The sequence below is a fragment of the Rhinopithecus bieti genome, unplaced genomic scaffold, assembly GCF_001698545.2.
Source record: "Rhinopithecus bieti isolate Rb0 unplaced genomic scaffold, ASM169854v2 scaffold_7648, whole genome shotgun sequence".
In the NCBI taxonomy this organism is placed as follows: Eukaryota; Metazoa; Chordata; class Mammalia; order Primates; family Cercopithecidae; genus Rhinopithecus; species Rhinopithecus bieti.
Genome location: NW_016805609.1, coordinates 490,566 through 514,775, shown reverse-complemented (window position 1 = coordinate 514,775; position 24,210 = coordinate 490,566). Strand labels below are relative to the sequence as shown.

Genomic DNA, 24,210 nt, shown 5'->3' with positions numbered 1-24,210 from the left:
TTAATCTATCTTTTGAGCTCAAGAAAGTGAAATACTGAAAGGATGCTCACTCAGCCACTGCCTTAGTTGGGAGTACTGAGGTTCTGAGGGCATGTATGCCCAGCCCTGACATGTATGGTCAGTGCTACTTCTCCCTCCCCAGCCAACCAGGTTTGGAAGTACCAAGAACAACAGCAAAAGGTAGTATCTAAGACTAGAGGGTTTAGGAAAAGGGAGAAATGAGGAATGCCTGCTAATGGGTACAGGGTGTCTTTGGGGATGATAAAAATGTTCTAAGATTGATTGATTTATTGTGATGACAGCTGTACAACTCTGAACATACTAAAACCCACTGAATTGCATACTTTTTTTTTTTTTTTTTTTTTGAGACAGGATCTCATTGTCACCCAGGTTGGAATGCTATAGTGCAATCTCAGCTCACTGCAACCTCCAGCTCCCGGGCTCAAGTGATCCTCCCAGCTCAGCCTCCCAAGTAGCTGGGACTACAGGTACCCACCACCACGCCTAGCTAATTTTTGTATTTTTAGTAGAGACAGGGTTTCATCATGTTGCCCAGGCTGGTCTCAAACTCCTGAGCTTAAGTGACCCGCCCACCTTGGCCTCCCAATGTGCTGGGATTACAGGTGTGAGCCACCGTGACCGGCCGAACTGTGTACTTTCAATGGGTAAATTATATGGTATGTAAGTCAAATCTCAATAAAGTTTTTCATGTGCCTGGGTTAACAGTGGCACACTAGACACCCCTCTGAATGGGCAACCAACAGCAAAGGTATCCGGCCAGGGGGCCCAGCATCTTCCTTCTGTTTTCTGTGGTCAACCAGCTAGTCTATAATCCTTTGAGAAATCAGGAATTAAAATTCTACAATTTAGTATAAAAGGGTAGCCCCATTTGGGTCTCTAAATCCATAATTCAACTTAAATGATCTTCAAACCATGAACTGAATGCTTTGAAGACTCCAAGAAAACATGTAATTCAAAGATTGTTTTTTTTAAAAAAAATTTTGTGATATGCAAATGTATGTTATAGCAAATTTTTAAAAATTGGTAGTTGGAGAGGCAAGCCTAACGCTTAAACTTATTATGACAAGTCAATTTGCTTTTGGGCAAATCTCAGAATAAAGCTTCTCTTGTTTAACTGAGAAGTACTGTAAGACTGTAAGGAGAACCATTTTCATATTGCCATAAATAAATACTTGTGAGGGAGAGGGGCTTTCTTATTACTTTGCAAAAGGGAAAACAAAAGGACATTGAGCCTAAAGAGACTAATGCAACATAAAGCTTGACTTCAAATTACTGTGTTCATCAAAGCACTCTATTATTCTCAATTACTAACTCACAAAAATGCCGTACACTTAAAATAATTTTAAAAGCCTATAAAATAGGCCAGACACGGTGGCTCATGCTGTAATCCCAGTACCTTAGGAGGTCAATGCAGGCAGATTGCTTGAGCCCAGGAGTTTGAGACCAGCTTGGGCAACATGGTGAAACCCCGTCGCCACAAAAAATACAAAAATTAGCCGGGCACGGTGGTGTGTGCCTGTAGTCCCAGCTACTCCGGAGGCTGAGGCGGGAAGATGCCTTCAGCCCAGGAAGCAGAGGTTGCAGTGAGCCAAGATCGTGTCATTGCACTCTAGCTTGGGCGACAGAGGGAGACTCTGTCTCAAAAACAAACAAACAAAAACTATAAAATACTAATTCTGCCTGAAGGTTCTACTGCTCAAATGTAAAGACTAGTGTTTCTGGCCATGGCACACAGCCTCAAGTCAAAACCTGGTCAAGCTAAGTGGGACGAGGGTGAGATGGGGAATAAAAGCAATTAGTGCAGTCATCCACAAAGCTGTAGGGAGTCAAACTTAGAAGTCTGGAAGAGTACTGTAAGAGACCACTTGTTAGAAAATTGGAGCTTGCTGGTCAAAGTTGCTCGACACCCTGCACCATCTATCCTGAAAACTGCACAATTCTACATAAGAGACTGGCAATTTCTGGTGAGATAAGATGACTTCACTGTTCTCTAGATGAAACTCGATGCTCACAGCGTGTGTTTCCATTCCAACCTCTGACTTGAGTTATTCTAAAACTTTCAACTTCCTGATGAGGTTAGGCAAGAAAAGGCTTGGTGTGCCAGGGCAGTTCTAACGTAAGTTACAAACATTTATGCCTTGCCCATGTGCTAGTCCTGATGCTGGCCTCAGACATACAATGCTGGGAAATGTTCAGGCTCTGCCTTCAAGGATCTTGTAATCCATCTATGGAGCTAACAGAGGTATTACTAACCACTTCTACACACATGGACCCCTCCAGATCCTCACTCAGACTCAGCCAGCTATGGCGGCCTGTGCTCCCAAGAGCAAATGATGCGGACTCAGGTTAGATCAAGGGAGAGCCCCACAGTCACTGGCTGCCTTCTTCTGCCCTGCTGTCCTCGTCTAGCCGCCTTCAGCCTAGTTCTTCCTCTACAATGCACTGTTTCCCTTCCCGATTTCCTACATCCTCACATGAACCCCAAATTTAACTCTCTGAGGGAAGACCCTAGCCATTCAGTGTACTCAGACAAAAACGGGGGAAAATAAAGTGTGAGTAGTTTTAACTTCATTTGTAATCACTTCAGCCTCAGTTTTTTAATCTGTTAAAAGGAAGGGCTACATTACGTGACCCCTTTTGGGATTAGAATATGTCTGTGCTGTAACATATGTACAATATTGGACAGTTATGGACACCATAGTTTAGTCCGGGCTCAGCCATACACCAGAATTGTGACTATGCAAAAGTGCTGGCCTTTCTTATGGCCTAATAAGACAGCACACATGGAAGGCTGTACCACTCTTCACTATATTACTAATATATTACTATATTATTGTATAGTAATAATAATACTAGTAAAAAGGACAGAAAAGATATTGATAAATGTACCAAGAGTATGAGTACTTAAGACTACGTTCACAGAAATCTAGTTTAGGATGGACCACTTCCTCCTCTGCATTTGGTTAAACTATCTCTCATTTGGCCACAGTGGTAAGTAGTGCATCTCTCTTTAACAAGAAAAACCACGTTACACTAAAACAAGCATCTAATGTGAACACAATCATTCACCCCCATCCTCTCCAGTATCAGAGATATGCTAAAAATGACATGGGTGGATGATGATGGGCAATGAACTCAATAAGCTATCCTCATCCTGAGGGTATCATATCCTTGCAGTCTCCTCATGTTGCCCCCACAAAATAATGCCCCGCATGACCGCAAAACATATGTAACCCTTTAAAACTCTTAATAATCCCATATGCACAGAATTCATCATTTATATAGATAGCGAATATTTTGTTATTAAAATATGTCAAGTTCTTAGACCATTTTACTTTCATGAGTAATAGCAATGGGTCTTCATTTCATGGACTTAAAAATATATTCTATTAGGTAAATCTTTAAACATGTACAAAAGTACAGATAGCAGTTTAATGAACTCCCATGTACATATCAACCAATTCAACAACTAACAACTACCAAGTCTCGGCCAGTCTTGTCCTGTCTATAATCCCATCTACTCTCCTCACTCCAGAATTTCCCAACATTATATTAGGTCAACCATAAATATTTTATTTAGTATGCATTCCTAAAAGAACTTTGTTTAAAAAAAATCACAATATTATTATTACACCTAACAAAGAGGAGTAATAAATCTTTAAATCATCCAATATTCAGAGTGTCCAAGTTTCTAGTTTGGAGATTTTTTTTTTTTTTAAGAGACAGGGTCTTGCTCAGTCACCCAGGCAGGAGTGCAGCGGTGCCATCGTAGTTCACTGCAGCCTTGAAGTCCTGGCTCAAGCGATCCTCCCACCTCAGTCATAGGCATGTAGCACCATGCTTGGCCCTTTTTAGTAGAGACGGGATCTCACCATGCTGCTCAGGCTGGTCTCCAACTCCTGGGCTCAAGCGATCCTCCTGCCTTGGCCTCCCAAAGTGGGAGGATTACAAGTGTTATCCACCATGCCAGACAGGGATATTTTTAAATAATGAAACCAAGTTCCTTTTGCTTTGTGAGTTAATACATGTATTGATGGTGAGTACTGAACAATGACACAATCTCTACAGAGATGTAGGTGTTCGGCCTGGCTCAATCCCTAGCCTTATAGTTTCGCAGGAAAATCTGAACTTCATCAACATGGCTAATTATTACCATATCATGGATCTTTAGGATCATTTTCAAATAGACAAAATCACAAAGTTCAATATACAAATGCCATTGGTCTAACATCCCGTTTTATAGGATTAACTATTTTTCAAGGAGTCATGAACACGATTTCAAATTCTCCATTCAGATTAATTAGTCATTTCTTCTATTCTTCAATTCTCTATTTCTCATTTTTGAGCAAAGGGACAACATTTACATTTCACTTACCTGTAAAAAGGTGTGCACACGTTTTTTTAAGCTTGTTGGCTTGATCAAATAACTTTCGAGAACTTTTGTTGGACGCTGGATTTAACCTTTGTCTCATGGTTTTGACACCTTGTCTGGAGTCTGGGTTGAAAAAAATCACAATTGGGAACCACTGGGTGTAATTCAACAGGTCCACAGCTTTCGGAGTCACATCCAGTAGTGCATGCTTATCCTGTTACAAATGGGGAACAGTTATGTAAATGGGTATATAAAGTAATATAGCATCAAAGACTTTGTTTTAATAAGTAAAGGCTGTATGAGACATATCTTGTTTGTTTATTTATTTACTTATTTGAGATGAAGTCCCGCTCTGTTGCCCAGGCTGGAGTGCAGTGGTGCAATCTCAGCTCACTGTGACCTCCGACTCCCTGGTTCAAGCAATTCTCCTGTCTCAGCCTCCTGAGTAGCTGGGACTACAGGCACCTGCCACCACGCCTGGCTAATTATAATTTTAGTAGAGACAGGGTTTCACCATGTTGGCCAGGCTGGTCTCTAACTCCTGACCTTAGGTGATCTACTCGCCTCAGCCTCTCAAAGGGCTGGGATTACAGGTGTGAGCCACTGCACCTGGCCAATTTTTTATTATTAACATTTAATGATTAAGGTACAGATACTATTCTAAAAGTGACTGCAGCAAACCATGATCTAATTATTTCTGAGAACATGGTCTGTGGATGAATTTTCTCACCTGTTCAATAATTTGCCTCACGGTATTTAACCGGACCACTCCAGTGGATTTCTCAGATCCTGCATCTTTTGGTTCCGTTTCTGCAAAAGCAAAAGCAGGGAGCTAAATAATTGTTTAGAAAACGGTGACAATCAAATACTCCCACCTAGCATCAGCAATGACGGCACACCTGACATTAGGTGCCTCCTAAAGAGATTCAGTGGGACCCACACAACCTGCTTAGCGGAAATCTAATCGTGAAGAAACAGTTAGGCCACTCCAACAGGAAGCATTCTAGGAGACAACTAGCTTGGATTCTTCAAAATATCAGTGTAACAAAATTATTTAGGAAAAAAGAGGGGACTGGAAAGACATAAAATCACAAAAGACATAAAAGTCAAATGTCATGAATGATCCTTGGTTGTATCCTGAATTAAAAAAAAAAAAGCTATGAAGCACATAACTAGGATGAAAATGTGGAAAATGGACTATATACGAAATTACACTGTATCAATGTTACCTTTCTTGGCTGTGATAATGGTACTGCAGTTATGTGGGAGAAAGTCCTTGTTCTTAGGAGATTCACACAAGTATTCTGGGATAAAGTGTTATAAATGATTCTGTAGAAATATTTGAAAGAGTTTGTGTGTGTGTGTCTATGGTGCAAGGAGTGGGTGAGAGAAAGTGCATGAAAAATGTTAGCAACTGGTGATTCCAGGTGAAGGGTACGTGGGTGTTCACGATTCTTCCAACTCCTCTGTTAGAAATTTTTCAAAATAAAAATATGGGAGAGAAAAAAAAAAACACTGACAGACTTACTAGCAGTTTGAAACCAGTCAGGTAACTCATTTGCCAATTTTTCCATTGCTATATCAGCTATGGGGCCGAATAAGACCACAGGTCTCTTGAAACCAGCTGAAATGACAAGAAAGGCCGTTAAAGCATACACACTTGCCTAGCTGTTAAGATAAGCAGTACAAGTATTATATGGGCTTTTGACAACATAACTAAATGAGAGAAACTGTGGTTTCTACCACCCCCAACTCAGCTTGGCTCTGTTCTGAAGAATATGCCTTCACTATCCTCACCATTTAAAACATTTTTTTTCTTTTCATTTAACCACACACTAACCTAGATATATTTTTTTTAAGAGACAAGATCTCACTATACTGCCCAGACTAAACTCAAACTCCTAGGCTCAAGCGATCCTCCTACCTCAAGCTTCCTGAGTAGCTGGGACTACACTGCCTAGCTCCTCATCATTTTTAAACACAAACTTTGCCACTGATAATATATGGAAACTTTTTTTATTTTTTGCAGGGATGAGGTCTCACTATATTGCCCAGGCTAGTCTTGAACTTCTGAGCTCCAGTGATCCTCCCACCTTGGCCTCCCAAAGTACTAGGCGTAAGGTCCAGCCAATATATGGAAATTTTTGAACAGTGGTATTAAAACATTTTTTAGGTTGCAGAAATAAGCCTGAATTTAGGAATTGGAACAGCTTTTTATAAATCATGCTCCTTGTTAGTTTGATTTCAACTCTATAAACTGCCTTTGGCATAACTGACATACATAAGTTAGAACTTGACCATACAGTCTGAAAATGAAGGTGAACAGTTAGAACCTGACCATACAGTCTGAAAATGAAGGTGAACAGTTAGAACTTGACCATGCAGTCTGAAAATGAAGGTGAACAGGCTCAGAGCCCAGTCAGATCATTTCCAGGCCCCATGTTGCTTCCTCACCTTCTCGCAGCAAAACCCTCTCATAAGCCGGGAATTTGGTGCTGACAGACACAACGGCTGTAAGGTCTTCCCGACTTTTCCTCAGGTTCTTCTTCACCCCAGACCTCTGGCCACGCATTCTCCAGAAATCTGCCCTGTCCCCAGCACTGTCTCTCTGGGCATTCTGAACACTGGCCATTTGTTCAGCTCTGAGAAGAAACCATGGGAAGTAAATCTCTAAAGCCAGAAAACGCAGCAAACATACATTTCATTAATCAAATCCAATTGATTTTACTTCTGAGCTCAGAGAAAATTCCGCTTGACAATGAAGAAGTTTCAGAGGGTGGGAAATGTGGGGACCTTCACTTCCAAATGGGAGCAGAAAAAGGCCGGGTCTCTATGAAATCTACCAGAAATGGCTCAGCAATAAACATGTGAAATCTGGCTCATTCTGATACACCGGTACACAGTACACACACCTGGAACTCCTGCTCAAATACAGGCCTCTTTCCTAGGTTCCCGCACTGTCAGCCAAACACCAAGTGTTCACTGGGGTGTATAAGCCTCTCCAAGGATGGAGACGGGACAGCAGACAAGGGTACCTTGTCTCTAAGAGGTGTGCTGGCATGCTATGGCCATTCAGTATCTCTCTTGTACACGGTACAAGGCAGTAGACGCTCTTTAGGAAGTTATTCAAACAGCCACATGCAACAACCAACCACATGATGCTAAATTTACTCACAACAAACCAGCTGGTGGCTATTTACAATTCACACCACTCTCCATAAACAAGAAATAGATGATGACACGTAATGAACTCATGTGGGGTTTCTTTTGCGGGGAGGGGGCCTGTAGTTTTCTGCAGGGGGAAGGATTAAAAGGGGTGTGTGAGAATGCAATCTCTGTTACCTGCTCTTGTTGGGGATTAAGCCTTTCTCCAACTCGTTCCCAATCCTCACAGCCAGCCAGTGGCCCAGCTTGCCGTCATACAGTGTGTCTACCACTCGGAAGACCTCCCCCCTGGTGAAGGCCAGGCTCTGTGGAGTTTCCTTCTCACATTCAAAGTGGCTTCTTATAAAAAATGAATCCCCTCTGCCACAAGCCAGGATGTCTCTATACACTGAAAGACAAAAGCATTGTTTGCTGCATTCAGCTTAGTACAAGTTAAAAGTATTAGACACTCGACACAGCTTCTCCCATCTCTGATCTCCCCTTTACCTTCCTTCCATTCAGTGCACAAGTCCTATGGGAATCACAGCTCCAACAAGAACAAGGACAAATTACCAGCTTCACAGCTTGCTGCAATGGTTATTTTTATCTCAACTTGACCGGGCCATGAAATGACCAGGTATTTGGTCAGACTTTATTCTAGGTCTTTCTCTGAGGGTGTTTTTGAATGAGAGTCACGTATAAATGGGTAGACTGAGCAAAGAAGATCGCCCTCCCCAATGCGGGTGGGCCTCATCCAATCAGTTGAGGGTCTGAAGAGAACGAAAATCAGACCCCTTCTCAATTAAGAGGAAACTACTCTTCCTGCCTGATGGCCTTCAAAAGGCGACATCAGCTCTTTTCCCTGCCTTTGTACTGGAACTACACCATTGGCTCTCCGGGTTCTCAGCCCTTCAGACTGAGACTAGAACTAAATCACTGGCTCTCCTGAGTCTCTACCTTGCCCATTTTCACTGCAGATCTTGGTACTTGCCAGTCTCCATAATTATGTGAACCAATTCTTTACAATAAATCTCTTTCTCTCCTATTGATTCCAGTATCCCCTATTGGTTCTGTTTCTCTGGAGAACTTGATTAACACAGTTGCCAATCAAACTCTGAAGCAGACAAGGAAGACACTCTCAACCCTCACTTCACAGATGGGAACAAGGCCTGGAAAGGCGAAACAACTTGTCAGACTGGCCGGGGGTAACAGGGGCATCAGTCAGCAGCCATGGCCTTTGCACCTGTCATATGTAAACTCACTAATAACTCCAGCCAGAATGTAAGGCTGTTCAGGAAGGCAGTTTTATTCCAAACTGACACAACTAGTAAAATTATTTCAGTGCATGCTTTTATGGAAAAGTTAAATGGCACCCAGATTTTCTTCACACACCTAGGACCCAAGGATTAGGTGTTGAGATCCATCTCAATTTTTTATTACCCAGATTTGCCTATTCTGGTACCAAGACACCTCTCTCATCCTTCCCACTCCCCATCCCCAACCCCAACTAAACTAAATGACCAAACTTGCTCACCATCGGCTCGGCTCTGAGCTAAAATGGTCACCATTTCACCTTTAGGGATTTCTAACAGGTAGAGAACGGCATCTTCCCGCACTAGTCCTCTGAAATCCTGTGTGTTCACCTATTAGGAAGGAAAAACAGAAAGAGATAAAAAAAAGAAAAAAACAGAGAAGTTTATAGTAAGGTGCCACTGAGCCTTCTGTTTGTTTTCATCAGGGCCTACCCAGAGCAAAGCCAACATGTAAATGAGTCCTTAATGTCACTATTCAAGCCCTCCCATCCAGCACCTTGCTATGGGCCTGGGCACTATACCTTCTGGCCTGCCCACACTGCCAACCGCACCTTAGAGAGAAGCCATTGAAGCAAGGATCTGTCACTAGATCAGATTAGAATTTCTTGTGGTTGTTTCTATCCATGTCCCTTCTGTGAGTCTCTCATAGAGGTGGCCAAGAAGGTAATACACAAGTATGAAACAGATAACTATAATGCAATAGGGAGTGTTGGGGTCTGTGGCAAATGAGTATGCTGGCCCAGCATTCACGCTAATTTTAAACTGGTTCAAATAAAAGTGTGCAAATAAAGACTCTGACCAATTCCACCCTTCTCCTTTAGCTTCTATCACCTAAAAGTGTTTAACATGTGTTTATAAAATTGAAAGGTATTTATCAAATTAAAGAGCATCAGCCTTATAGTTAGAAAGCAAGTAAAATTGAAATGCAGCACAAAGAACAAGACATTTTGAAATCATAGTGCTACATCTTTTTTTTTTTTGAGATGGAGTCTCCCTGTTGCCCAGGCTGGAGTGCAATGGCACGATCTTTGGCTCACTGCAACTTCTGCTTTCTGGGTTCAAGCAATTCTTCTGTCTCAGACTCCGCGAGTAGCTGGGACTACAGGCATGTGCCACCACACCCAGCTAATTTTTTTTTTGTATTTTTAGTAGAGACGAGGTTTCACCATGTTGGCCAGGCTGGTCTCGAACTCTTGACCTCAGGTGATCTGCCCACCTTGGCCTCCAAAGTGCTGGCATTACATGCGTGAGCCACCATGCCCAGCCCATAGTTCTATTATCTTTAAACCTATTTTAAAACATAATTATAAATAAGTAAAATACGAAAATCATATTAAAATACCTGATGTTAATAATATTTTGTAGAAATAAAGATATAAAATTCCTATAAAATACTTTCTTCAGTCATTGACAATTACAGAATCCTTTTAATCACAAGAGTAATGCTTTATTAAAGAAGAAACTTATCCTTAGTTGGGTGGGCTTTAATTAAGGCCAAAATCTATGAGTGTGAAAGCTGGCATTAGACTAAAACTAATTTGGTGCTTTTAAAATAAAGTGATGTGCTAAAGCAATCGAGTTAATTTTTCCTTTGAAACAGTATTTAGTATTTAAGGTTCGTCTCTGTCCCCCAATTAGGGATCATCCCATTTTGGTATCCTTTCTTGTGCCATTTGTTTATCTACATCTGTATCTACATACAGCCATATGTATATTTTTACATGTACTATATATGCTTATATTTATTTACTTAAACAAGACAGGGCCACAAGGCTGGAGGAGGACCTTGGGAGTCCTTCAGTCCGTCTCTCTGGCCACAAGAGATTGATCTTAGATCAGGCTCGATCACAGTCTTCGATAGCCAAAAACTATAATGGTCAAAATTAAAGCACACGTGGTAGCTACATTTGAAAAATCTACATGGTTAATAACCAAACTTAGAAGTCTTTTTTCTCTTTTCCATCCCATAAAAGTTTCTGAAAGAGAAATGACAATGCTATCAGATAAATAACAAGCAAAGAGCAGTTAAGCCAAGCAGGAATAAGCAAAAGCACATATATCTTCATTATTGATAAGGAACATACATATCCTGCTCATGCCTTCATTCCATACGTCAAGCTGTCACCTTTGCAAAACAAAGAGCCACACTTAAAAACCCCACAACAGAAGAAAGTGATTAGCATGTGTATAAGGCTCACTTTATATATTCAATTTGGCCCTGAAAAGGGGCATTGAAACAAATTAAAGTAGAAAAAGGCTAGGGCAGCACTTTTCTACTTGAAGGTTACATTGAACAGTCCTTTCCAATAAATATCCTCTTTGATTAGCTGTTTAGTAGTCTACAGGGTCTAGCCATGTCTGCTGTGAGCCTGAAGAGGATCCTGTATCAGCTAGTATTGTGCAGCAGCTTCTCCATCCTTGTAGGCAAACTCAATCTTTTTCACCCCTTTCTAGAACTGAAAGTTTCTTTTGTAGTCAACAGAAAATTTATTCGCACCCAAGAAACGAGGACCACCTATTGCCTGACCTCCACATGGGATGACTGCAAAAGAAGCCAGTTCCCAGAGTTCCTTCCATGTTGCCAGGGTGATAACAAGAAACAACATACCTTAAGTAAAAATGCTGATACCATGACTTTTTATCCATGGAAGCGACTCTCCCCAACTAACAACAACTTACAGAGAGGTCTGACTGCCAAGCCTCTAGAGGTGAATTCACTACTTTTCTTCACGGAAATTTAGAAAATCTCCCAACCCCTCAACGTACAAAAATATTTTATCCTTGAACCTTAATGAGCAAAAGCTCCAAATTTCTAGCTATCATCCTATGACCTCACACTAGTTAGAAAAAATGCCTTTTTTCTTCTTTAGCATATATGCAAAGAGTAAACTGGTATGAGCTGGCACTCAGATGGGTTTTCATCAGTAACATCTGGCGAGTGATATTTCTTAGGATCATGTGGTACCATGAGGTTCGTGCAGGTACAGTCTTCTAGGATCCTGACCAGGGCCAAGGAGGGTCTAGAATTTCACCGGAAAGCTTTTGCAAAGCTCACGATCAAGGTTTGCCCTTCATCTGCTCCACAAATGAAATCCAAACTACTGCAATGGGGCCAAGAAGGAAGGGGGCTGCCTGCCTTTGTACTTTGCTGGCTGCTTCCGTGAGAATTCTAGAACTTTTTTCTCCCCTCTCCTTGGAGCCTAGAAGCCCCTACCAAACCCCTTAGTTTACTACATACTGACTTTTTACTAACATTAACAAGAAAAAAAAAAAAACTCATATATATGAACTGCAAGTTTACAGAAGCAGAGAGAAATTTCCAATGAATGCAGTTAACAACCGAGCATGGTGGCTCATGCCTGTAATCCCAGCACTTTGGGAGGCCGAGGCGGGTGGATTGCTTGAACTCAGGAGCTCGAGACCAGCCTGGGCAACACGGTGAAACCCTGTCTCTACTAAAAAGACAAAAATTAAGAGGGCACCTGTAATCCCAGCTACTGGGGAGGCTAAGGACTAGGAATTGATTGAACCCAGGAGGCGGAGGTTGCAGTGATCTGAGATAGCACCACTGCACGCCAGCCTGGGTGACAGAGCGAGACTGTCAAAAAAAGACAGTTCCCTAGTATTCTATATTTTTATTGTAAGTAGATACTTGATGTTCTTGAAATTTATTCTGAAGTCAACAAAGAATGCTACACACACACACACACACACACACACACACACACACGAGTTATTTTTTAATTCTTTAACAGATTATACTAACATATAGTAACTTTAAAAGTATCAATATTTGATTAACCAGGAATTCCCTTTCCTGAACAATTTTAGATGTAAATAACATTGAGTAGCAGCTATTTGTGATCTTCCAATAAGAAAAAACAATGGACACTGACCTTCCTATTTGGTGCCAGGGAACTCTGCTAGGTGCCTTGTAAGTGTTACCTGGTCTAATCTTCCCAGGGTCCCTGCGAGGCAGGTATTCTCATTCCCATTAAACAGATACAGAAACCCAAGTCTCAGGGTGAACCAGGGTCACAGAACTAATAAGAGGCTGGAACGAAATTCAAATCACCCAGTCTGACGCCAACACTCACCTTTGTTCAATTATGGGACACTGCCTTAAGAAAGATGTCAGTCAGGGGAACACAGTGAAAAAAGCAAAATCAGAAAGATCTTTTGAAAATCTTTCCTGTAAGTGCTTACTTAGAGTCTCAATGTTTTCCCATTAATCAGACTCATAAAATCTTGGCAAGAACTGAAACACTATCAGTTCTCATGGATACATGGATGAGTTCTGGGTTCCAAGACCGACAGGACCCATTTGAGGAATACAGAGATTTCAATGCTGGGCATCAAGAAACTCACAGCTGCTCTATTTCACCAGCTGAACCACTTTCTCTTCCCTTACAGAAAGAACACCCAGAAAAGCACACGCCTTACAAGTAACTTCTAGAAACAGAGCTGGACCGTTCTTACCTTCAGAATCTGGTCTCCTTCTTGAAGGCCCTCCTGCTCTGCCGAGGTCCCCTCTTGAATGCCAGCAACAAATATCCCGACATCATTGCCACCAGCCAACCGGAGGCCCACGCTGTCTCCCTTCTTGAACCTTACCATTTTGGTGTTAGGGCTGCAATAGGTTCCATTTCAGAAAGGAAAGATGGGAGATATTTTTTAAAAGGGAGAACAACATTAGCAAATGAGAGATTTAATTTCTTCTAGTTATACAGTGATTTATAGTTTACAAAGCCCTCTCATTTTTCTCATATATCTCATATATCCTACAATTTTATCTTTCTTGGGACCATGAGATGAGTATCAGTAGGTCCCTGTTACTAGTGAAGATGTAGAATTATATATATTAATCTTTATGGCAACGCAGTCAAGATGAGAAAGCAAATAAAGGGCAGAGTTAGGGCTAAAATTCTTCCAAAGAAAGGTCTGCTTGCACTGCATTCTTGTCAAATAAAGACACAGTCTGGGTACAAAGAAGCAGTATCCTAATACAGGAGGCTGCTGCCCTTGAACCCTGCTGAACTAGGAGTTCTGATTATCAAGGGCAGAGTGCAGCAGCACTCCTCCTCCCTCCCCGACACAGACAGACACTGGGTCCATCACATTAGTGCAATCACCACGGGGCACCGTAGTTTAGCAATACTTCACCTATTTGGGAGTGAATTTATCTGACAAACACAAACATTCAGAGTAACACTCTGGAAAGGTAGCTAGATAGGTAGATAAACAGACAACATTAACATCACAAAGTTCACCCACTTCCACATTTTGCTGTTCCTACAAATGATTCCTCTTTCTCATAAGCACTACCAGTGGGGGTTGGTTAAAGGTGGCTGATAATGTACAAAATCACCATCTAGGCAAAAACCACCACTCTTCTGGATTTCAGTTACAGAGAAAGAGCTGTAAGGAAGAAGGGAAAACAAAGAGAGACTGAAATACATACCCATATATTGCTTCATCTTCAGGACTAGGACGAAGAAAAGTTCTTGGGGCTGCTTTTGGTTGAGGAGCTGTGGGTTAAGAAATACCTACTGTTATCAATCTGGACTAACAAGAGTGCGTTTCTAAATAGAAAAATCACAAAATCCACAAAAAAAATGTAAGTCTATGCCACACATATGTCATCATGAACAAAAAGTTGCTAAGGTACAGTTTAACTCTGAAGCATTAGCAGGTGCCAATGGTTTCTCAAAATACAAGAGATAAAAAATGAACCTCTAAAATGCAAGGTGTACGATCACATGTATAAGAAGAAAGAATTTTTGGCCGGGCGCGGTGGCTCAAGCCTGTAATCCCAGCACTTTGGGAGGCCGAGACGGGCAGATCATGAGGTCGGGAGATGGAGACCATCCTGGCTAACAAGGTGAAACGCCATCTCTACTAAAAAATACAAAAAAAAAGAACTAGCTGGGCGAGGTGGTGGGCGCCTGTAGTCCCAGCTACTCGGGAGGCTGAGGCAGGAAGAATGGTGGCGTAAACCTGGAGCGGAGCTTGCAGTGAGCTGAGATCCGGCCACTGCACTCCAGCCGGGGGACAGAGCGAGGACTCCGTCTCAAAAAAAAAAAAAAAAAAAACAGAAAACAATAGAATTTTAATAACTTAAAAAACATGTAATAATGATACTGTTTCCCCTTAAATATTTGTGAATATAAAATTATGATGATAATTGTAGGGTGGTGGGGAAGGGTTGGGGGAAGAGGTCAAGATCGAGGCTGGGAGAAAACAATGACCTCAACTCATCAAATATGACAAAGTGTGACCAATTCTAATGGCATTCAGACAAGGCTATTATTTTATACTTTGTCAATGTCAAAAGAGGGAGAGAAAGGAAGGCCTCTTCCATGTATAATTTTTTATTTCTCTCTTCCCTTTCAGCCACCCTCTGGAATTAAGTACACTCTTATTTATATATACACATATACATGTACATACATATCTGTATACATACACATATATACGTGTATATACATACATATATACACACATACATGTATGTATACATATATATGTATAATTTCAACTTTTATTTTAGGTTCAGGGGGTGCACGTGCAGGTCTGTTACATGGGTATACTGCATGATGCTGAGGTTTGGGGTACAACTGATCCTGCCACCAAGGTGTGAGCATGGTACCTAATAGTTTTTCAACCCTTTCCATCTCCTCCTTTAGTAGTTTTCCCCCTAGTAGTCCCCAGTTTCTGTTATTGCCACCTTTATGTCCATTTGTACCCAATGTTTAGCTCCCACTTAAAAGTGAGAACATGTGCTATGTGGTTTTCTGTTCCCATGTTAATTAGCTAAGGGTAATGGCCTCCAGCTACATCCACGTGGCTGCAAAGGACATGATTTCACTCTTTGTTATGGCTGTGTGAGCACATACTTCTGAACACAACTGTTGAAACTGAGTGGTCTTAAAGGCTTACCTGGTGGGTCCTCTTGGTATCTGGGTTCCTTGTTGGTCTCTGGGACAACTGTGCCTGCAATATCCCCTGTAGACTTAAAGGGAGTGGGTGTTGCACCCATCCTGGACAATCTGCTCGGCGTGTCCTCTCTGGAACTGAAGCACATGTCATATGTTAATGTCTCAAGAGATAACAGTTTCATAAATACATATGTGTGTATATTCACAATGACATGTACAAGGGAAAATGCATGTCATCTTACCTTGGCCTTTCCTTCAGCTTCTCACTTGAGGAATGATAATCATAATCAGAATACTGCTGACGTCTCTCCTCTGGAGAAAATGATCGGTTTGACTCTATTTCTGAGATATCTAGTTTCAAAAATAAGAAAAGACTTTTAAATAAAATATTTAAAATATTCTCCTACCCAGAGAAATTGCACTATTCTCTGGGTAGGAAACACAGGAAATGGAAGGGAGGTAGGCAGGAAATGTGCTATTAGTCTAATAGTCCTCCCCTGGAGAAAAACTTGCTCGTTTTAAGGGAAAGGCATTAATTAATAAAGGGGAAGGCAAATTTAGAATTGTGTATTTCTCTTTTGTCTCATTTTCCATCAAAGCTGCTACAGAAGAGTCAAAATTCTATTATTGGATCATAGATGTATACACTAATTCTTCCCAAGAAGCCCAGTGCTTCTCCAACTTTAAGGTGCATGCAAATCTTGTTAGGACACAGTTGTTGTGGGGCCGTTGAGGGGAGACTGAGATTCTACAATTCTATCAAGTTCCCTGATTATGCAGATGCTACTGGGGTCAGGGGTTGGGGGATGAGGACCACATACTGAGTAGCAAGGAAAGAAATGCAAACCCCCTAACATGCTGGCATTATTTCTCATGTTCCTTTTGTTTTCCTGCACTGCATCCATAACAGTGATCGACAACTTCTGATACATTGGAAACTGAATTAAGTTTTAAGGTTTTATAAAGAAATTCCTTTAAAAAAAAAAATCAACAAAAGCCTGCTTTACAACTTGGTAACTTAATATTTTCTAAACTTCTCTGCATAAAAGCAACAGTAGATGATTCAGTGGGATATATTGTGATTATTTCTATTGGCAATTTTTACAAGGTTAAAATGTTATCCTATGTATAATTCATATTCACATAACGAATATAGCTCTTTAAAAGGGAAGAGGTGATGGAGACTGCTAACTAATGAATGCCACAATATTAGCCATTTTGATTCTTTTTTAGCATCTACTTGTCTTAGCTATTCTCCAAATTGTCTTCTCTATTAGAAATACTAATCGCCACTTTTAAAGAATGAGCAATTAAGGCTGGGCCTGGTGGCTCACCCCTGTAATCCCAGCACTTTGGGAGGACAAGACGGGTCACAAGGTCAGGAGTTTGAGACCAGCCTCACCAACATGGCGAAACCCCATCTCTACTAAAAACACAAAAACACAAAAATTAGCCAGGCATGGTGGCAGGCGCCTATAATCCCAGCTACTCAGGAGGCTGAGACAGAAGAATCACTTGAACCCCTGGAGGCAGAGGTTGCAGTGAGCCAAGGTTGTACCACTGGACTCCAGCCTGTGCAACTGTCTAAAAAAAAAAAAAAAAAAAGAGCAACTAGCAAATATATACATGATATGGTTAGCTCTTTGAACCAATCAAACACACATTTTTTTACTGACACGTTTTGCTTTCAATTGCCTAATTAATAGTTCTCTGAGAGTTTGCAAGTGCACCAGAATTTTATATTGGAAACCTAATTTCAATAGGCACTTTAATAAGCAAATTACAACCAAACAGTGACCTTTGGGGATTAAGGTTTCAAGGTGGTTTTCCTTGGAAATTTAACTTCCAGCTGGACAGCTACACTAAATAGAAGAATGGGGAAGCAACGGCCCTCCTCACTTCTACCCAAGCTCACAGCCTCCTCTTCCTTTACCTTCTATTTCTGAGTCACTGTCATTTAATGATGGGATGTTGATGAGGGTCTGCTGGCTGTCTCTCAACACCACTAGCTGTAGTTTTCCTCTTGACTTTTCTATCAATTTTCGAGCATCCGTTAAAGACATGTTCTCAGTTACAGTCCCATTGATCTGTGTTTATAAAGAATGGTAATGTTAAATGCAATAAAATTATTCACAGTAGAAAATTCATATTTTCCCCTTTTAAAAATGTAAAGGCTTTGTTCAGATATTCAAACAGATATTGGCTTTAGGATGACTCAATAAAAATGAATTGTCCTTTAAATTAAATATAATCCTGCATGCCTGGATTCCAAATACAGGTGTAAGTTACTCTGCTAATTTATTTAACTTCCAAGCTCAAGACAATGGTTTGGTTTACTACTGGAACGTGTTTCCTGACTGGAGAGGTTTACAAGACCTATTAAATATTCAACATTCATACACCACCAACTTTCCTTCTCATCTTTCCTTAGTTTAAGGAATAGGCACCTAAAGTTTAAACAGGAAAGAAGAAAATATTCATGGAGTTTTTTGCTTTTGATTTCTAAACTGACATTAAACTGTTACAACCCTCGATGTCTGGTTTTTCTGATAAAACTCATCTCATTATGCTGCTCTTGCCACCTCTGTCAACATTGACTCTCACTGCATCTAAGTCTCACTGTGTTGGTGCTGAATGCGGACATGCAGGCTATGAACGGCAGTATGCACACTACTGTTCTCTGCCCTCATCTACCCACCTTGAGAATTATGTCTCCTTCGTGAAGGTTGCCATCTTTAGTTGCCAGACCCGTTCTGGTCATTTCCTTTATGAAGATCTGACTCCCAAGCCGGAGACCATACTCTAGGAGACAAACACATAAACATACACGTATGTCATCAACTTGTTCAGAAAACTTAGTCTGGTTTATAGGACTATTTTAAAATATATATTAAAAAGTTAATTTTGTATATGGGAAATTCTGTAAGATGACTGGCCTGAACTCTTCAAAAAAGTCAATGCCATAAAAAACAAAAAAGGCAGAGAAACTGTTCTAGATTAAAAGACACATAAAAACCAAATGCAATGCATGAACAATCATAGGTCTCCCTGATCCAGTGGAGGGTGGGAGGAGAATGAGTTACATCATTTGGAGCAATTTGAAATGAACTATAATACATGAAAGGGATATTAATGCTAATTTTCTTAAGTGTGATGATGGTATTACGGTGACTGATGTAGGAGAATGTTCTTATCCTTGGAAGATACCTCTGAAATATTTATGGGTAATAGTGAGTTGCCTGCAACTTACTTAAATAGTACCAAAAAACCCACTGAGAGAGATACAGGGAGGGTAATGGAGCAGAAGGAAAGAAAAAAGAGGAGGAGGAAAAAGAAAGTAAGTGTGGCAAAATGTTAATTGGTAAAACTAGGTGAAGGTTATAAGTGTATCTGCTATAAAATTAACATTTTTCTTTTTTTATTTTTTTGAGACAGAATCTTGCTTTGTCACCCAGGCTGGAGTGCAGGGGCATGATCTCAGCTCACTGCAACCTCTGCCTCCCAGGTTCAAGCGATTCTACTGCCTCAGCCTCCCAAGTAGCTGGGATTACAGGTGCCCACCACCACACCCAGCTAATTTTTGTATTTTAGTAGAGACAGGGTTTCACCATGTAGGCCAGGCTGGCCTCGAACTCCTGATCTCAGGTGATCCACCCACCTCAGCCTCCCAAAGTGCTGGGATTACAGGTGTGAGCCACTGTGCCTGGCCAAATTAACACTTTTCAAATAAAATTTTGGGGAGACAAAAACAATTCAGCACACTTTAATAGGCATGTCCTGCTGACAATGAGGCTGTCTACAGGAAGGCACTGCAAAAAATCTAGCACTTTAGATTATATGAAGTTTGGCATTGAAAGGAATTCAGTGGGTGAAGAAAAGGGGTAAAGAAGTTAGGCAAAGCAATTAATAAAGCATTTAACTAAAACCAAAATAGCTTTGGGGGTTTATGGACTCTGAATTGCTATTAAAAGCAAAAACATTATAATTACTAAGTATGCATATTTTTAAATACTTTCAAGGCTAGACTATTCTGGTTTTACTTAATAAACTTGTACAAATACATTATTTTAAGAATAAACTTGCACATTCTAGGAAACCACCACAACAGAGCAGGTTTTAAAACAGGCACAAATTTTTTTATCATTGTTCAAACTAAAAATCTTATAATTACAAAACAAAGTAACTTTCCACAATTCAGGAAAGGTATGAAGTCGATTTTAAAATAAGTTTTAAATGATTTATGGTAAACTTGCCAGCCAGATCTTACCACAAAGATTAGAAGTGTTGTGGTCCAGCCCTAGTCCTTTAGGAAGCTGATAGTCAAGAATGGAATAAGGGAAAGGCAAAGCTGCTTTCATGGATGGCGATCCTCTAGTGGTCAAACAGCCTCACAGCCCAGAACAGAATGCTGAGTGAGACAAGCTTGAGTGATAACGTCTCTCCGGCACTTTTCAACAACTCCTCAATCCTCTTAAAAAATGCACTCATTATAATTTTGCAAATAGATATACTGGTGTGTATGTGGGCATTTCACAAATGAAGATAAAAAAATCAGTTGACCAGCTTCTAAGAAAGACAACTGGTGCCATGAAATGTAATAGCTGGATCATATTTTTTCTTACTCAAATGTAGGTCTCACCTACTGTTGAATTTCTTTAAAGATTAATTCTTACACAACCCTAGCCAACAATAGCCAAATTATTGTGAAAACTTAATAAAAGGTAGCAAAAATTTTTCTTTTACAAAGTGGAACTGGCTGGGTGCAGTGGCTCACACCTGTAATCCTAACACTTTGGGAGGCCGAGGTGGGCAGATCACCTGAGGTCAGGGGTTTGAGACCAGTCTGGCCAACATGGTGAAACCCCATCTCTACTAAAAGTGCAAAAATTAGTCGGGCATGGTGGTGGGTGCCTATAGTCCCAGCTACTCAGGAGACTGAGGCAGGAGAACTGCTTGAACCCAGGAGATGGAGGCTGCAGTGAGCAAAGGTCGTACCACTACACTTTAGCCTGGCAACAAAGTGAGACTCTGTCTCAAACAAAACAAAACAAAACAAAACAAAACAAACAAAAAAACCACTGAGATCCTTACACTTCCTAAGATACACACTCCTCAGGGAGATATTGCAATCTCAACGTTCCCATTTATTTTCATGGACTGGACTCCAGGTATCTCACTATTCACATCTTTGCATTATTCTTCAGTTATTTCAATAGACACCTAGTTACATAACTCAACTCTTCAAAAAAAAAACTAAAGAAAACAAACCCTCTCATCTGATAGGCTATCAAAATGCAAATCCCAAACCTAAAACACAAGACTTTTCCTTTGCATTCTCAGGTGCTCTTTATCTTTTTTCCTCTTAGAATGAGAACAATTAAGAGAACAAAATGAAATTAAAGATTTTACATGCTACAAGGAATCTTCAGTCAGAAGACAAGAAACAGTGCTAGGCATATCTCAACACTAGGCTCAAAAGCCCTGCTCACTCACCTACTTATTTCCAATCACCTATTTCCAGAGGATGGAGTTTGAGTTCCAGCTCCACCTTTACTTACTGGCTTCCACGGGCAAGTCACTTCCCCAGTCCGAGTTTCAGAATCCTCACCTATAAATATCCCCTATAAATTCCTCTGTATGGCTTGGCACAGTGGCTCACATCTGTAATCCCAGGATTTTGTAATCCCAACCAAGGCACGTGGATCCTAGATTGGGCAACATGGTGAAACCCCATGTATACCAAAAAACACCCAAAAAATTAGCCAGGCATGGTGGTGCACACCTGTAATCCCAGTTAGCTACTCTTGGTGGGGGAAGTTGAGGTGGGAGGATTGCTTGAGCCCAGGAGGCAGAGGTTGCAGTGAGCCAAGATCATGCCACCACACTCCAGCCTAGGTGACAGAGTGAGACTCCATCTCAAAAATAAATAAATGAAACCCCTCTCTATCATGGTATTCCTCACTTGTAAAACAGGAACAAAGCCTCCTAACATACAGGGTTCCTGTGAGGACTATGTAAAAGAATATTCAACATAGCCCCTTGCATAGAGCAGAAACTCAACAATGATTAGGCGGAGTACTGTCCTCCACTGTGGTTTTCCAACTGAGATGCAGCAAGTTCACTAGGAGAGCTTATTAACACAGAGACTCTGGGGGCCCACCCCATGGTTTCTTTCTTTTTTTTTTTTCCCCCAAGACAGAGTCTTGCTCTGTCACCCAGGCTGGAGTACAGTGGTACCATCTCTGCTTACTGCAAACTCTGCCCCTCAAGGTTCAAGCTGAGAAGTGGGGATTACAGGCACCCACCACCACGCCCAGCTAATTTTTGCATTTTTAGTAGAGATGGGTTTCATCGTGTTGGCCAGGCTGGCCTCCAACTCGTGACCTCAAGTGATCTGCTCACATCGGCCTCCCACAGTGCTGAGATTACAGGTGTGAGACACTGCACTGGCCCCATCCCATGGTTTCTGATCCAGTGGGGCTGGCCTGGGCCTGAGAGTCCGCATTTCTAACAGGTGCCCAGATAATGCACTGCCTTGAGAATCACTGTTCTCCCAGTTTAAAGCCAAAATTCTGGAGCCTGGCTCTTCCACTGATGACACAACTTTGTGTATGTCAATGAACCTTTTGTGCCTCAGTTTCCTTGCCTATAAAATGGAGATACAAGAGTCCTCCCTCATTAGGTAGTTCTGAGGATTAAACGAACTAATTGGTGTTAGGCATTTAGGTCAATGCTGGGTACAATGCTGGTTAAGTGCAATCAAGCGATAGCTCGGTCAGACGCGGTGATTCACACCTGTAATCCCAACACTTTGGGAGGCCGAGGAAGGCAGATCACCTGAGGTCAGGAGTTTGAGACCAGCCTGGCCAAGCTGGCAAAACCCTCTCGCTACTGAAAACACAAAAATTAGCCAGACATGGTGGCAGGCACCAATAATCCCAGCTACTTGGGAGGCTGAGGCAGGAGAATCACGTGAACCTGGGAGGCAGAGGTTGCATAAGCCGAGATCATGCCACTGTATTCTCCAGCCAGGGTGACACAGCGAGACTCTGTCTCAAAAAAAAAAAAAAAAAAAAAAAAAGTTAGCTGGCCAGGTGCAGTGGCTCGTGCCTACAATCCCAGCACTTTGGGAGGCTGCGGTGGGCAAATCACCTGAGGTCAGGAGTTCAAGACCAGCCTGGCCAACATGGTGTAACCCCCATCTCTACTAAAAATAAAAAACTCAGCCAGGTTTGGTGGTGCACGCCTGTAATCCCAGCTACTAGGGAGGCTGAGGCAGGAGAACTGCATGAACGTGGGAGGTGGAAGTTGCAGTGAGCCCAGATTAGGCCACTGCATTCCAGCCTCCGTGACAGAGCAAGACTCAAGACTCCGACTCAAAAAAAAAAAAAAAAAAAAAAAAGGTTAGCTATTCCTGGCCAGGCGCGGTGGCTCCTCACACCTGTAATCCCAGCACTATGAGAGACCGAGGTGGATGGATCACCTGAAGTCAGGAGTTCAAGACCAGTCTGGCCAACATGTTGAAACCTGTCTCCCCTAAAAATACAAAATTAGCTGGGCCTGGGGGTGGGCGCCTGTAGTCCCAGCTACTCAGGAGGCTGAGGCAGGAGAATCGCTTGAATTCGGTAGGCGGAGGTTGCAGTGAGCTGAGATCCTGCCACTGCCCTCCAGCCTGGACGACAGAGCAACTCTTTCGGGAAAAAAAGAAGAAAGAAAGAAAAAAAGTTAGTTATTCCTATCACAACACTGCTTTTCTTCCTACATCAAGCACGCCTACCTTCGTTCGCTCTGCTTTTCGTCAGGAGGACCCCGATGGGCCCCGGCCGCCCCCTCGGCTCAGGGCTGGGGCTGCGTGAGTGCGGGTGCTCGCGGCTGCGGCTTCGGGGACCCCGAGAGCGGGCGTCGTGGCGGGCCCCGCGCCTGTACTCCGGGCTGTAGTCCCGCTCGTAGTCTGGGTCGTAGGCCTGGTGATAGGCCCGCTCGTAGTCCTGGTCAATGCTCCGGCCGCGGCTGCGGTTGCGGTCCCGGGATGGCCCAAAGTCGTGGTCCAGGCCCCGCTCCAGGCTCCGGCCACGGCTGCGGTCTCGGGCGCGCCCATGGTCTTGGTCCAGGCCCCGCTCCAGGCTCCGGCCACGGCTCCGGTCCCGGCTGAGGTCCCGCTCCCGGCTCCGAGCTCGCTCGTGGGGACGCCCCCTTTCCGGGCTGTCCTCCCAGCTGCGGCTGCGCCCCCCATGGCTGCTCAGCCGGCTCCTCTCGCTGTACCCACTCCGGAAACTTCTGCCGTCAAACTCGTCCATCACCTCAAAAGCCCGGTCATCCTGATCCAGAGGAGGGCTGGCCTGAAGCGGGGCCACCTGGACCTTCCGGGGCCTCTTGACCACCTGTTGTCAAAACAAACTCAGTGTGGATGCAGGACAATCAC

At 42.3% G+C, this 24,210-nt stretch overlaps 1 protein-coding gene across 1 annotated transcript in view; it reads right to left on the bottom strand.

The window, feature by feature from the left end:
• Nucleotides 1-24,210, bottom strand: part of TJP2 (tight junction protein 2) — a 114,255-nt gene that overhangs the window by 11,496 nt on the left and 78,549 nt on the right. Inside the window, 13 exon segments of the mRNA XM_017873052.1 lie at nt 4,397-4,607; nt 5,124-5,203; nt 5,922-6,017; nt 6,848-7,035; nt 7,736-7,946; nt 9,072-9,180; nt 13,330-13,480; nt 14,312-14,378; nt 15,790-15,923; nt 16,031-16,139; nt 17,722-17,875; nt 18,487-18,590; nt 23,566-24,169. Coding sequence (XP_017728541.1) covers nt 4,397-4,607; nt 5,124-5,203; nt 5,922-6,017; nt 6,848-7,035; nt 7,736-7,946; nt 9,072-9,180; nt 13,330-13,480; nt 14,312-14,378; nt 15,790-15,923; nt 16,031-16,139; nt 17,722-17,875; nt 18,487-18,590; nt 23,566-24,169 — 2,218 coding nt within the window.